At 51.9% G+C, this 15,943-nt stretch overlaps 1 protein-coding gene across 10 annotated transcripts in view; it reads right to left on the bottom strand.

The window, feature by feature from the left end:
* Positions 1–7,578: 7,578 nt before the first annotated feature.
* SYT2 (synaptotagmin 2) overlaps positions 7,579–15,943 on the bottom strand; it is a 204,312-nt gene continuing 195,947 nt past the window's right edge. For all 10 annotated transcript variants that reach the window (XM_065594983.1, XM_008175327.4, XM_008175324.4 and 7 more), the window contains one exon: positions 7,579–15,332. In XM_065594983.1, the coding sequence (XP_065451055.1) occupies positions 15,126–15,332 (207 nt within the window). In that variant the 3' untranslated portion in view covers positions 7,579–15,125. The remainder of the gene's footprint in view (positions 15,333–15,943) is intronic.

Genomic DNA, 15,943 nt, shown 5'->3' with positions numbered 1-15,943 from the left:
TGGAGGATGTTTCTAAGAGCACTAGTTCACCTTTAACAATAAGATATGCAATTGAGCTATGCACCATAAGCAGCTTCAAGGACAACCTCTGCAAAGCAGCTGCTCAGACCCTGCATACAAGGCAGTAAGAAGAGTGAGAAATGCTCGAGTTTTTTGGGGGGCAGGGGAGTAGACCTGGAAAAGGTGGAAACCCATCCCTTAATTCTGGGGTAAAAGTGGGACCGGGGCCAGGCCTGAATGACAGTACAGCTGTTGTTCAGTGGAGAGGACAGACTTAGGAACACATACAGGGGAGTGAAATTGTAGCCATCAGTTATTGACTGTGGAATCAGGTGGAGCAGTGAAGCTTAAGAGGAACGTTCAGCATTTCCCAGAGGTGTCCCATCTTTGCATTAGCTCATGGCAGTTTGCACCCTGCACTAGGATGTTCATTAGCACAAGGAGATGGGCCACTAGCCAAGCTTTATGGGCCTGTCCCTTTTAAATACACCTCCACACTTCCAGGGGTAGGACCCTGCCTTCCTCCCCACCCAGCCCCCTAGGTCTAGATTAGACCATGACAACATATCAGCATGACAAACACTTTCAAACCCAGGGACCTAAAGTTAGGTTCCTAAAAATCCATGGGGAGGGACCTTAATAAAAGCAGCCTGGTTATCAGAAGTGCTGAGTGCCTGCAGTTCCCAGGCTCTGCAGTGGGGTTTGTGGGTGCTCGGCACCTCAGCAAATCAGGCTGCTATTTTTGTGCCCTAAACATGGATTTAGGCACCCAGGTTTGCAAGTGGGGACCAGTAGCATTCAACTCACATTCATGCTAAGTGATTCCCGGTTTCCATTCCCCCTCTTCCTTCCCTGCTAGTTCTTTTCTCCCTCCCTGGAGTGTCTGCATCCCATTTTATTTTGTTTCTGTCTCCTTCTCTTGTATCTCTCCCTTTTTCTTCCCTTCCACTTGGTTTCTCCCGGTTCCTCTTTCCACTGGAAATGTTCCTGCCACTTATGAGGTTTAAGAATTCGTCACAAGACTGCATATATTTGGCTTAGGGAGCCAGCATGCTGGTTACAGGCTACTTTTGCTGAGGGTTTTCATACCATAGGTTAGCTACCTCTTCTGATATTGAGGTATTGGAGTGAACCCTGCAGTACTGCCAACCCCACATGCTCAAGTCATGAGCCAGGCCTCATATATTTGAGATAAAAATAATTTTTCAGTGTCCATTTACCTTCTGTTTTCAGAACCTTTAGGGCATCCTATTTTCAAGCCTTTCTGTCCATGAAGGCTAGAAACAAAAGCTAAGCTGCTTGTGTGATCACAAGACGCCAGGAGCTTGGGCTTTAAAACAACAAATATCATGAGACTTCTGATTAAACTGCAAGTGTTGGCAATGCTGTCCACGTGCAGAGGTACTGCTGGGCCTGGGATCTCACCCTGGCCTGGAGGACTCTGGATATGTCTACACTGCAGACACACCTGAGCTAGTTTTGATCTAGCTAGCTCCAATAACAGTAAAGCCGCAGCAGCATAGTCTTCAGCACAGGCGGTCCAACCTTGTCCAGGATCCAGGGTATATCATACCTGTGTAGCTAGCCCGTCTGAAGTCCATGCTGCAGTGGTTTTGCTGCTGTTGGTATCCAAGATGGCTAGACGACAGCTAGCCGAGGTATGTACATGCTGTGGTCAGACTTAAATTGCGGTGTTGACATCTGCGTGAAATACTCGGGTTGAAATCAGAGAAGCTTAACATGGGAAGTTGGTGGTGTGGTGACATATTGGGAAGAAACCTGCACGTTTTCATAGGCAAAAATAAAACTATTAAGTGATTTACTCTGATTGGCCCAGTTACTGGCAAAACCCATCAACATCAGAGTGTGATGTCTTTTCAGACGCTCACTGTCCATATGTGAAAAGTGTGATTTGTGAGACAAGGTGGGTGAGGTACTCTCTTATTGGACCCATTTCTGCTGGCGAGAGAGACAAGCTTTCAAGCTACACAGAGCTCTTCTGCGGGGCCGGGAAAGGTCCTCCAAGCGTTACAGCTCAATACAACATGGAACAGACACTGACTGCATTGAGGCTCTTACCTCGGTCCTGAACGGTCAGGTCCCATTGACTTCCCCACCACTCTGTGAAGCCATTAGCAGCTGTGGGTGCTTGGCATTTCTGAAAATCAGGCTGCTTCTACTTAGCTGCCTAAATGTGGATGTCTAAATTTAGGTACCTAAATGCGAAAATGTTGCCCTCTGCCCAAGAGCGAGGGTGAGGTATAAGTGAAGGCCCTTCATTCCTTAGTAAGGTGAAAGGGGTAATCCCAACACAGTGACGGCTGTCTGGACTGTCTTCCTCCCTCCTATTAATCAAGACAAGAAACACTGATGCTGTTGCCATGGGCTGAGCTTCAGCAGAGCGTGCGGGATCGAAGTGACGTGGGGCTCGGGCTGCTCCTTCAGGCGTTCTCTCTCGCTTTCATCTTCATATGCCTCATTTGGAAGGAGAGCGAAGATATCCTGTGCCAGCCCTTGGGCAGCGACACACCTGATGAATCATGATTTGGATCAAGCTGTGTCTGGTGTTTTCCCTAAAAGCTGAGCCACATCTTGGGGGAGAAAATGCCTATGGGGACAGGTTGCTGCTGATGGGTTAAAACAATCATTGATCTATAAAATGCATTGCTGTCCGGGTACCAATGCATCTGCAACATCCACTCAGTGCAGTGAACCTCTAGAGTAACTCCCCACGTGGCTTCTGTCTTTCTATTAAGGGGTTTGCTTTTTTTAAATTTCTGGTAACACCCAACTGAGATGAGGTCCTTGTGGTGGGTGCTGTACACATGAGATAGTCCCTGCCCCCAGAGAATCTACACTCTTGAGAGGAGACAGGCCCAAGGTGGCAGAGACAAATTATCCTTGTGCTTAGGATAATGTGAAGTTCATGACCACCAGGTGCATAACTATGGAAATTCCATGTACAGAAATAGACCAATCAACCCCCTTGGTTGGACCCACAATGGCCAATTTTTCCATTTTTAGCATTAATAAATGGGAACAGCCTGGCTGGTGTGAAAAGTGACCCCTGCTGTTTGCTACCTGTATTCAGTGCCTGTAAGTCTCATCCTGCAACTTGCAGCTATAGAACAATTGTTCAAAGCGTAGCAACGCATGATGCAAAGTTAGCTGTCACGAATGGCTGCCTACATTGGCTCGGTCACGGCACATTGCCAGTCTCCCATCAGGCCAGGGCTTCCAGTGACCTTACCGAGAAGTGCTCAGCCTTGGTGCAAAAACTTCAAGCCACTGGACAGTGTCTACATAGAGACACTCCAGGCTGCCTTTAAAAACGGTGGCCGTGATCTGATTATTCTCTTGCAGTTGCCGGGGCGTGGAGCTCCATTGTGCTGTGTACCTTGCCAGCCAAGCCTTGCCCCAGACACGGTGCAGTTTAACAGCACGGAGGTGTGTATGGAACTGGCTTTGGGTTTTGCAGTAGCCCAGTGAGCAACTGACAGTCTAGAGTTGTAGCTGGGTTACCCGTCCCCATGGGATCTGAACATGCTTTGGGCACCCGGGATGCTCTACCAAGGAAGGGAGCAGAAAGCTCAGGATTTGTTTTCAAAAAACAAAACCGACATGAAGTGTGAACATTTACATTTAGGAAATGCACCAAGCAAAACCCTCCCCTAATATACAACAGCCCCCAGAGTGGGTCTGTAATGGGCAGCATCGTTCTGAGCCCCGACAGCTCTGGCTGCATTCGGGTGCAATCACTGCCTGGTTCTATTCCTTGAATCCAGTTCTTACAAGCCCCTGGGAATTGGCAGCTGAGGAAATGACTAACAGTCTTTAAATAGGCCAATGACTTTCCTGTAACCATCCCGCTGGGGGCAGAAAAAGTAACTGCACCACAGAACCTGCTCTCCCCTCGTCCTTCCTGCAGGGTAACTGGGTGCTGAGCCTTGCGCTGCAGAATCAATGGCAGGGGCCTGATCTTCCCACCAAGTCCGATGCTTTTCTGTAACGAGGCCCCTTTCCTGTGTGGAGCGTGACTGTGCTGGAATCTGGCTTTGGGGGCTGGTACTCAGTGTGGGATAGTTTACCCCCTGCCAGCTGGGGCTGTTGGGATCTCTCCTTTATGCTAGGACGGTTTGGTTTGATATCGTTAACATCTCCCCACTTCGCACAGCTACTCTTCCTGTTCTAGACACCAATGTTCTAAGATGACAACGTGTCAGGACCACGTGAGCAAAGCTACTCGATGCACGGGTTTGTGCCAAGCCTCCCTTGGCTAGCAGGGGAGGGGCCTGGAAATTCAGCCCCTCAGCAGATGTTGGCGCTAGGAGGGTCCACTTGCTACTTTGGGGGTCCTGCTATGGGTAGTACAGCAGAGTCGCATCTGGATCCACGTTACACTGTCCTAAGGAGGCCTGAGCTAAATCTGAGTCCAACATCTTCACTCAAAGTAGCCCAGAGAGAGACTTCGCCAAACTTCAGCCATTCAGGCTGAAATGTCCCTGGCCAGGTGTCTTTCTCAGGCTGATTTTTTTTTTAAAGTTTCAGCTAAAACCGTTTCCAAGAACAAGTTTCTAAAATGAGACTAAGGAAAAATGGTTTTGCCCATGTGTTTCCATAACAAAAGAGTGTTTCATTGAGAAGTTCTAGCACTTCTATGCTTGGGAACAGGAACTTGTAATTGACCTTGTGGTTCGCCCTCGTGTCAGGGATGTGCCTTTTGCTCTCACCATGAAAATTAGACCAAGATCGAAGACTCCAAATAATCTTTCTCATGTGCTCATTAGAGACTTGTTCAGAGAATTTCTCTGTCAAACTAAAGATTCCACCTGTAGTGAGCAAGCTCCAGGGACAACCTTAATTCTGCTACTTCCAAAATTCTGAGCACGTGACTTAGCAGCCTTGCTGTTCTCTTAAGGTAGTTTATTTGTGTCTCATCTGTAATTAAAGTGAGGAACTGCCACGGGAAGCCCACTAGCAGCCGGTATCGTATGTGTCATGTCTGAAAGCTGAGCTACGTAAGCTACAGTGAACAATCTCCCCAGGACAACAGGCCTGGTGCCGCTTCATGGCATTGATCTCTAGAATGAATTCCATTTCCTGTGGGGGCCGTACACTGAAACATCGTCTCAGCTCCACTAGCTCACACAGGCCCAGGCAGGAATTCCTGCTGCTATGCCTGTCTGGATCAAGAGCTCCATGGGGTGAGCTTATGAGCTTGGTTCTCCAGCAGCAGCTGTGCAGCCGAGTGGCAGAAACCCCTTTGCAGGCAATAAAGGGGGCTCGTGTTCCCCTTTTCTCTAGTTCTTGCTTTTCCCTCTGTGAATTCAGAATTTTCTGGGGTTGTCTCTCTCCCTAGCAGAGGGAGGGTTAATGGGAAGGAAGTGCTTTCCAGGGAGAGTAGCATGCACTGTATTAATTCATGGAAGAAAAGCAGCAGATACGTGGGCGGCAAGAGAAATCCTGCCTGGGAAACCCTCTGCAGTTAGTGGAGTGAGAGGGGACACTCTGTGATGCAGGGAAGACATCAGAACCATCCTCCCCTCTGCCTGTTTCTCCGCTCTAGGGCTTCTGCCTGGAGCTGTAGTGGCCCCAGAGAATGCCCCAGTCCCTCCATCAGGGCTGGGAGACCCTCCGTTTTGCACATTCACTTGCACCCTGAGCGAATGTCCTGGGCTGCTCCCTTGCCCCATTGACCCTTTATTGCTTCCTGGCTCTAGGCTGCACTTTATGCAACGTGGGGTCTGTTTGGGCCCCTGGGGCTGCGTGCGCTGCTCCGTTAGCTGAAGCCAGCACACTGCAAGACACAAGTCCTGTACCTGTATCCACGTCCCTGCTCGCAGGGGAGGATGTTCAGGTGGCTGTAAGTGCAGCTCAGTTGGAGCTGGGGTATTAAACACTCCAGCGAAGGCTCTTTTCTTCCCCATCAAGAGTCTCCTGAGTGCCTGCTGCCTTGTTCTTGTGCATCTCTTTGTTTAAAAAAAAAAAAGAACAGGAGTACTTGTGGCACCTTAGAGACTAACAAATTTATTAGAGCATAAGTTTTCGTGGACTACAGCTCACTTCTTCGGATGCATATAGCTATATGCATCCGAAGAAGTGGGCTGTAGTCCACGAAAGCTTATGCTCTAATAAATTTGTTAGTCTCTAAGGTGCCACAAGTACTCCTGTTCTTCTTTTTGCGGATACAGACTAACACGGCTGCTACTCTGAAACCTGTCTTTGTTTCAAGTTACCAGGTGTGGTGAGAGTTGCGATGCGGTTGCCCGCCATTGCTACACGTGGCCAGCAGGGGGAGACCACCCCCTAGCTCCAGTGCTCGGAGAGTTGGTTCAACTTGACTCCTGGCTACTGGGGCTTCAGTGAAACCAGGTGAGCAGACTCCAGCTCCTAGGGATCGTGTGTCCCTCTGTGTGCGCTGCACCATGCCCGGGGGGCCCTGATCTTGCCTGGAGCTGCTGGGTGTTACCGCACTCAGAGTAGCCCATCACCTTCAGGCCCGCACCCTACACAGTTTGGAAGCTATAATTTCCTGCAGCTCTAACTGGCTCAGCACACACCCTGCCACTGGGCGTGGGGCTGGGTGGGGGAGGTGGCCAGGCAACCTGATTTTTTCCAATCCCCTTATGGCTGCCCAGACAGACAAGATCTCAGGACCCTCATTCTGGGATTTCTCCCATACGCGGAGCCATCTGCGGCCCCACGGCACCAGCCATCCAGGAGCAGAGCCTGAGTTTTGGGGCGCTTGGAATGCAGCAAGTGCCAGCTGCTTCCCATCTTCCTGCAGGGTTTTTTCATAGATTCCAAGGCTAGAAGGGACCACTGGTGGGTATCCAGTCTGACCCCCCCCCGGCCATAGGACTTCCCTGAGTTCATTCCTGTTTGAACTAGAGCAGATCCTTTAGAAAACCATCCAGCCCCTGCGAACTTTGGTAAATTGTTCTGACGGCGCCAAGTCTGTGCCTTGTTTCCAGTCCGAATGTGTTTAGCTTTTTTTTTTACTGTTTCTTTCAAACCTCCACAAACCAAACCTAGATCAATCTGTAAAAAGCTCCATGAGCTACTTGTGCATTTGTTACCATCTCTGTGCCCGCTGTCTCGACCTTGAAACGAAACATGTAAATCCTCAATAGTGCTCGGAGGGCCTGGATGGGACACAGGACACGCCTGCTCCTAATATTTTCTCCGGTGTTTACTGGCTGTGGATTTCATTGCCACGCCCGAGAGCTGGGTGAAGGGGGGGTGGAGACGCAGCTGGGTTTGAGCCTGTTCTCTCCTCCAGCCCCCGTTCAGCTCTTTGATTCTCACCTCCTTCCTGCTTTCTCACTCCAGTGCTTGGACAACCACGCTGGAGCAGCAGGGCCTGTGAGACGCATGTTGCAAGGAAGAGCCCCAGCAGGCGTCAGATTTGCATTCCCACTGGCTTACGCTGCTGTAGGGCCCTGAGCTGCCCCTAGCGATCTCAGGGTGGGGGCAGAACCGCCCTGTGATCCCGGCTACAGGGCTGAGGCTGTTCCTCATTGCTTCAGCCCTGGGGCGCCCAGGGCCTAGCCGCGCTAACACAACAGGGACGCCCAGTTGCTGCTTTCAGCTCGTTTCTTTAATAAGGAGACGGACATTGTTACAAAATAACAGTTTGACAATAGACACAGAAACAACAGAGTCCACACAAGGGGGGGCAGGGGGGTGTTAAAAGCAGTTTCCTGCCGGAGTTCAGTGCTGCAGAGACGGGTGCACTGGGGGAGAGGCCAGGAAGGGGTTGAGATTGGGATGATCTCAAGACTTTGGGGGGAGGGAGATTTGTATACAGACCCCTCAGGAGGAGGGGAGTGGAAGGAGGGGGCAGGAAGGCGGGACCCCACCCTGGCCCAGCCTGGTGCTTGAATGTCCAGATTTGAAGGCTGAGATCCCTTTCCTTCCCCAAGGCAGCAGAGCAGAGCCTGGTGGCTGTTACCCATGGGCCTGTGCTCGGAGGGCGGACACTGAAATGGGACGTACCCCCTGTTGCCAGCAGGAATTTCCCAGCTTCTTGCAGCCGCGCATGCAGGGCGTGAAGGCCTGACATGGCCCCCACTCCCTCCCCCGGGTGAGCTGGCTTCCTCTTGCCTACAGCTCCCTCCCCTGCTGCTTGATCCCAAGACCCAGGCCGGCCACAGCGTGCAGGGCAGGGCCGGCCAGCCCTGCGTCCCCTGCTGGGCTCGCTCCGGGGCTGAGGACCGGGTCAGTCCTTCGCCTGCTGCAGCCTCGTGCGCTCTGGTTGATCTGTGCTGCGGCAGCAGCCCTCGCTCCCCCTCTCGCCTGCCCAGCTCCCTTCCCCCATTGCTGCAGCTTTGGCCACATCTCCCATGAGCTGCTTCAGAGGGGCAGGGTTGGATTTGCTGCACCCCAGTCCTGGGGGGCTGCAGTGGGCGCACACATCCATGGTGGTGAGGGGTACAGGGGCCATTCTGCTCTTCTCTGAGCTCCTGCATAGCACGAGACAGAGCATCCCTCTTAGGGGAACGTCCAGTCTGCATTGAAGCCTCTTAATGCACCAGGATCCCGGCTCATCTGTCCCAATGGCAAACAATGCTCCCTGCTGAGAGTGCGGCTGATGGGTCCCAGGCCCCCGGCACAGCCACCAACAGCTGTGTGGTTGCAACCCACTCCTGTCTCCCGGGGGGGGGGGGGGGCTCAAGAGCTGGTTTAAATGTTACAACTCGGCCCCACTAATGGCAAGAACTGTCCCATGCGGCCCTGCTGTCCAGGGGCTGCCCTTGATCCAGAGGGCGGTCGCCCTGCTCAGACAGAGTCCAAACTCTGCTCAGTCGCCCCAGGTTGGAGAGCCAGGGTCAGGAGCAATAGCAGGCCCGATCTCAGTCACAGGCGGCCAGTAATGCATCAGATTCTCTTGGTTCTCTCTCTGTCATGACACAACGGACAGGACCTCGGGCTGCATCAGACTGGGGAGGGCTAGCACCGAGGAGCTCAGGCCACGCTTCTCTGCCAAAGGAGCTCCAGCATTTGCCCCTGGCATGTAACAAAGGGATCCCAGCGCTTCAAACTGTGCCAGTCCAAACCCACCAGTATGGGGCTCCAGCTTGGACGTAGCTGAAAGCCATGGTGAGGACTAACTTCCAGGCCATGGCAAAGGCTAGCGTCCTGAGCCAGCCCACCCCCAGGACGAGGGTTTGGGAGATCCTTAACAAAACACAGGGAGAGACATTACCAAGAGGGACCAGGAGGACACAGAGGATCACCTGTCGGCCCATCCCACTTGAGGATCCTGGCAGGCCGTGGTCTAATATGGCTTCTAAGTTTGCTTTGACAGTAAAATGCATCAGCACGGGACAGGACGCCAAAGCCACAATGTTGCCGCTACCTGGACATGGCATAAATTCAACAAGATACAGTTTTGCACGTATAGATTACAAGACACACATGAAATTATCCCCCGTACTGGCTTGTTATTTACCCCTCAACTATTTGTGAATGGATCAGGCATGCTTTGTTCCTTATCATTTTTAATTTTTTTTTTAATTGAAAATAAATGGATATTGTTGAGCCTACTGACTTGGGCAATAAAGGTTGTTTTTTTAATAGGTCTTGCTCTGTCCTCTTGGGTAAAATAAATCCACTCACGCATTTTAAAAATAACTCTGCAGCCTGGGTGTATCCTGCCCAATGGCTGAGGTGTAACAAAGTGTATGGAGTCTGCGCTAACCATGCTGCTATTTACATAGTGGTTATCTGTCATGCATTGTCACCAAGGTTGGCTGTTCGTAGCTAGCTATATAGATATGTAACTACATATACAAGAAGGGATTTTGGATGAGGCTCAGATGGCTTGAGTATGTTGGGGTGGGGGAGCTTTTTTCCCTTTAAAAAAAAAAAAAAGTATTAAGTCACAGTTCCCACCGTCTCCTCCTCCCCCTCTTTTAAACAGTCCAAGTTAAAAATGTGCCAAATTCAATAGCGCAGGACTCGATTTGGGGGGAGGGTGGGGTGCATTGTCCATTGCAGAGGAGTTGACGCCTGATAGAGGCCAGTGGAAAAGGGAGCAAAATGGGAGGGAGAGAGGGTTGGTAGTGTCCCTCCCCCCCCCCCCCCCCCCGTGCCCCACCCACCAGTTGTGCCCTACGCCAGTCCTAAGCCGGGTATGTTGAACGCGCATTCTGCTCACCCAGTTATTCTTTCCTGCTCCCCCCAGTCCCATATATGATTGTTTTTTAACACTCTTAGTATTCTCTGTAATAATAAACTGAACACTAGGCCAGGCGGTGGTGGGCCACGGCATTAGAGGCTGATTTAAGGACCCCAACAATAGAAGTAAGTAGGATGGGGCAACAGGCCAAGGCCTGGTGTGAAAGCAGAGCCCGTTGGGTTTATTCGTCTGCTTGTGTCACAATCACAAAGCTGTGGTGTGTTTGTCACCTTGGTTCAGAAAACTCCCATTAACCTTTCACTTTCTTGGACCAGCTTTGCTTATGGACTGGAGGAGGTGGTAGATCTGTGTCTAGCACAGGCAGACGCCCCCCCGTCTCAGAAAAGGGCACACTCCTTAGATCATGCTTGTAACCTGCTGAGGGCTGCTTTGCTCTTTCCCGTCCCTCAAAGGTAGCAGGAGCTCTGAGGCAGCCGGGTGCAGGGCTTAGACACTCTGTTGTGGGGAATCGCTGCCTCTGCTCCTTAGACCTCCTAGCCTTCGCCGTTGTGCAGCAAGGATGTACGATCAGCAATGAGGCTGGCTTGTGTTTAAAGCTCCTGTACGGAGGGCTCCCTCCTACAACGGTCCCCAAGCACCCTCAGCAGCCTCCTGGCTCTTAGAACTGGGACCAAACTTACTCTTCCCTAGTTACAGGTAGTAGGACTGCCCCACTGCCAGGCTCATGGGTGCACGGAGCTCTCCTGCTGATTAAATATTGAAGCTCCAGCAGGACTTAAAAGGTAAGGGGTTGGGTGTGTGTGTGGAGTGTACAACTAAAGGATCAATAACTGTCGGAGAGAAAGGATAGGGTGGAGAGGGGGTTGGGAGTGAAACATTCCCCAATTGTACTAGGGGGTAAGGGGTGTGAAACTGACAACTGCACGACCTAGACTCTCTGGGCACTGGTGAATTCCACCTCCTGTGAGGTGTCCCGGACTCTGTGCCACTGGCCCCACCAAAGCTTATGACTTTTGCTCTCCTCACACTCTTCCTACTCACAAAAATCTCATTTCAGCAGCTGCGTGGTGCTGCGGTCTGCTTCTCTAAACCACAAGCTGTGGGGCTGGAAAGCCTGGGTAGAGGCCAAAGCAGGAGCAGTCCCTCTAGTAAGTTTGCTAGTGGTGTGGCCAGTTGCAACCTTCCCTGGGAAGACACTTCCATAGGCCAAGCCATGTTGCCAGGAAAACGTAGTTGGTAATCAGGGAGATTTGCAAGGATACTCCAGAGCTGGCTGTCACGGGGCTGCAGCGAGGTCCTTTAAGGGCTATTATGCAAAAGGTCCAGAATAAAACAGGACTGGACTCTCAGAAGAAAAGGAAGCTACTGAGTGGATGCACATCAGATGCTACTAGCCAATGCGCTGGTTCAACCAAAGCAAAGCCACTAACATTGAAGGCCTCTTAGAGCCGGTAAATGGGAAACTGGCTTGCTTGGTCTACTCCAGTACAGAGTGGACCGAATTGGGATGGGATGGTGGGTCCTCCTTGTTACCTCAGGAACCACTGTAGTGGGGGCATGACGCGAGTCTGTTTCCTTATCAGATCCAGTCCTGGCCCCTGAAAAGGAGGTTGGGGGCTCAAGACATTCACTGCTCTTTGGGAGAGAGGGGGAATATGGCCTATATCTGGAGAGGCAAAGGAAGTGGACTGGATTCATCAGCCAGATGGCCTTGTGGTAAGCAGCAGATACCTTGGCCTTTGGGGCACCTTTGGTCCTTGTTTGGAATGGATTCAGTCTCTCTCTTAGCCAACGTACTTCCTCTCTTAGCTGTGTATGACGCTGGAAGGGGGTGAGAGAGCACTTCCCTTCCCCCCCTGGCCCCCTGGGCCAGCTACTCACCCATCCCACGGGCACCAGTGACTGAGATTATCTCAAGGGGTTTCATGGCGAAGCCAGACACTCAGTGTTTCAGCTGGCTCTCACCCTGGGTGTGCTCCTGGCTAGCATTTACCAGGCTTCCTGTTAGCCCACAACTCCCCACTGCCCCAGATTTTATAGCAACTCGGGGCCCTGAGACAGGCTCAAATGCCCTTTTTCCTCTCAGCCCAATGCCTAGTTAACACTATGACATGGGACCGCTTCAACAGGGCAGAGCGTGAGCGCCAGAGCCTCAAGGCCTGGCTTCCCCCAGGGTTAGGCTCGGGCCATGGAGAGTGGGAGAGCCAAGTTTGAGGCTGACTCAGAGTTGATGGCAGCTTTTGCTGGAGCGTCCCAGCCTCTGGGCTGTGTTGGAGGGGTGGTACTGCCTGGTGTGAAAAGACTGGGGCATGGTCTCGTTTGTGCCAGGAAGCAAAGCACTGCAGGCACACGCCCCCATATAAGAGTGCTGCCCAGGCTCAAGCAGTCTAGACAATTTCATACACACATATCGAGGTAGGGACTTAAACCTGACACTCATACAGCCCAGCTGAGGGCCACTACTACTGGGCTAGAAAGTCAACTGCTTGTGCTGGGTCTCTGGCCCAGTGTCAACGGGGGAGATTGACAGTGCCCAGCTAGGCAATTCTCTCTGGCCTGGGGGTTAAGGCCCAAGCTGGGGTGTGGGAGAGCCTGGTCCCAGTGCCCTACTCCCTTGGCAGGGCCACAAAGGTGGGGCTCTGGCTGTGTTAGCTACTGGTGGAGTGCCCCACTGGCAGAGTTTATAGCCACAACATTTCTATGAGACAACTGTGTTTTGGGCACAGACGCTATTCTCTGAAGCGACCCACCTGGTTTGAGATGCTCGCTGCCTCCACAGCACTCAGCGGGCACCCTAGCAAACTCCCATCCTGCCCATGCCTGGTAAATCATCTAACCACGGGCCTAGCGAGGGACTCCCTCACAGCTCCCTTGTTTCTCTGTGGAGCCCAATACCTATAACTATAAAGTGGAACAACTTTACCAGGGGAGATTAAGACCTTCCTGCTGTGAGTTCCCCTGTAGCCCTCTGGTTATGCTCTGCAGCTGGGATATAGGCAAGCCTGGTTTGAGGCTGCATCCTGACTCAGAGGGAGGGGGTCTGGTTTTACTTTTAATTAAATATTAATTGGCCCACATCCCAAAGACTGGCCCCCTGCTCCCAAAGAGGTGGGAGATCCTTGTTTAAACCCCCTCCCTTTCCCAGGAAGACAATGGCTCCTGCAAAGGAGACAGGATTTAAACAAAGACCCCCCCCCCCAGTCACCTGGGAGAGAGGACAAACCCCTCCTTAGGGGGCCGAGGGGAGACTGGCACTAGGCTCCCCCACAACACAGGCAAGTACCTTAACCACTGGACTACAGCGCACTCCTAACCCTTGGGTGGGCCCACCTAATACTGAATGGAAGTGGCCTAGCGTCAACAGGCAAGGACAAGGATAAGAGCACTTAACCGACTCTTCCTCTCAGCAAGCAGAGGCAGGAACTGACCCAGCATGTCCAGGTCCGGCTCCAGGGTTTTTGCTGCCCCAAGCGGCGGAAAAAACAAATAAACCGTGATCGCGATCCGCGGCAGCTCCACCGCGCCGCTTTCTTCTTTGGCGGCAGGTCCTTCCCTCCGAGAGGGACCGAGGGACCCTCTGCCGAATTGCCACCTAAGAGCCCAACGTGCCGCCCCAAGCACCTGCTTGCTCAGCTGGTGCCTGGAGCCGGCCCTGAGCATGTCCAACATCTCAGGGGCTGGCCCAGACCCCTGAGCTAGAGGCAGCTTCTGACTTTGCTTGGCCCCAATAACAGTTAATTAAAGTGGAACAGCTTCAAGCGGCAGGCTGGAGCAAGCTCTCTCATCACATCGCCACATTTGAGCAGCTCACTGCATGGGTCACATGCAGCCATACGGGTAGAAACACTGGGGGGGATTTGCACCTGCCTCATTAACACCCCAGCTCCACCCTCTCGCCTTAAGTTCTGAAGACCTTGTACCTTAAACCCTCCCCTGGGACGTATCTGGCTCTGGACATGCATCTTCAGAAGACGTACAGTAGTGCAATGCGTGATGGGACATGTATGCAACTCCTCTCAGAGCTGCTTGCATTTAAGACGTTGTTTAGCCTACACGGATGGCTTTAAGCAGCCATTTTGGTAAATCAACCTAGATTCTTCTTGATTGGGTGGGCCCGTCTCAAGTCCAGCTGCTACTGTAAGCCTGCCTCGCAATGGTCATTTGCATAAATATCCCATGATGCTGTTTTTCAAAACCAAGACTCTCTTGTGCTCTGTCCTGCACTGAGATTGGAATTGTGAACGTTCAGTTATCAAAGACATGCACCCGCGGTGTAACCGCTCCCCTTCTCTGGCAATCACATGGGGAGCTGCAAGGTTCAATACCCTACCTAGCTGCCACAGGGTGGCAATAGCCCAGGGTCTGTATGCCCAGCAATGCACCTGTCGCACCAGAAGAAACTAAACCTTAAGATGTTCGATGGAGCCTTGGACGTTCCAGTCCCAACGCGGCTGCTCTCTCGCTTCTCTGGGCGGCTGATGGGAGTCAAAGCAGTCGTACGAAGACACCCAGATGTTCATCACAGCTCTTCTCCACCGACCCGCCTAGTCCAGCTGTACGTATCCCCAAAGCAAGCACAGTGTATCTGGTCAACTCACATTTTCAGGCTCAGCTGTCACCTTAGCACAATGTTTGAAGGTCCCAGTGTAAAACCGAAGAGAAAGGAAGACGATGTCCTGCCACGGCCTGGCGCCTCTGGGACCTACGGCAGAAGCTGGCTTTACGCTTTCAAAGAACAGCACGTAGAAACGATGAGACATGCAGCGGAAGGAAGCGACTTTGCAGAATGAAAAGAACCATCCCTGTCTTTAACCATTTCCCCTGACAGCGCTCAGGACTGTCTGGAAACCCTTCCACAGTCACCAAAGGGTAGTGCAGCTTAAAACAAAATGGAAGCAAAAACCAAAGGTTACATAACTGAGGTATCGATAGCTCTGGGTCGCTTAGAATGTCCGTAGGTTATGCTGGGCTATGGAGCTTCCTATTTGTTCTTCCCGAGCGATGCGTCCACCTCTTCTTCCGGCTTCAGGGAGTGCCACTGGGCGATGGGCCGCCTGGGGTTAGCCAGCATGTCGGACCAATGCCGCAGCTCCGTGCCACTGGCATTGGAGCCAACAAATACTTTGCCGATGGCTTCATTCTTCCCCAGCTTGTCGTAATCCAGGACGGTGATCACCACCTGCACTTTCTGGGGTACACAGAAATGCTGTGTTATTAGCAACATCGCAGCTGCAATATGGCCTGATGCCACTGAGAACTCAGTGGGAATCTATTGTAGACAAGATTCCCCTGTCCATCATTGGACAGGCTGGAGACGGGTACCAGCCTGTCCAATGATGCCTGATGGATCTGAGCACCTGTTCCCATGGGAATCATGTTCCCAACTCCCCCAGGCAGCTAGGCAAAGCTCAGCCTGTATCTTCAGACAGCTCTCCCTTCTCATTTTAGGGGCAATGGATATTAAAGGGGCAGGTCTGTCCTGAAAAGGGGCTATATTGACAGAACATCTGGTCCCCATGTCCGAATTTAGCTTCTGAAGCAAGTTCTTCCTCTTCCTCGAGCTAGGCAAAGCCGATGCAGCTAAGGGCTTATCCACACCCAAATGTTGCACCATTTTAACTCCACTGGAACAGTTAGTGATACAAACCCCCTAGCATGGATGCCGTGATAACAATATAAAGGTGCTAATACCAGCATCGCTAAACCTGTAGGCTGGGTGAAGACACCTTTATACCAGAGTAACTGCACCCATCCTACGGCTTGTGCTGGTATAACTAGTTCAGTAAAAAAAAAAAATCG

This window comes from Chrysemys picta, chromosome 4 (genome assembly GCF_011386835.1).
Source record: "Chrysemys picta bellii isolate R12L10 chromosome 4, ASM1138683v2, whole genome shotgun sequence".
Taxonomy (NCBI): Eukaryota; Metazoa; Chordata; order Testudines; family Emydidae; genus Chrysemys; species Chrysemys picta.
The sequence above is the reverse complement of the archived record's forward strand: the minus strand, read 5'-3'. Positions and strand labels throughout refer to the sequence as shown.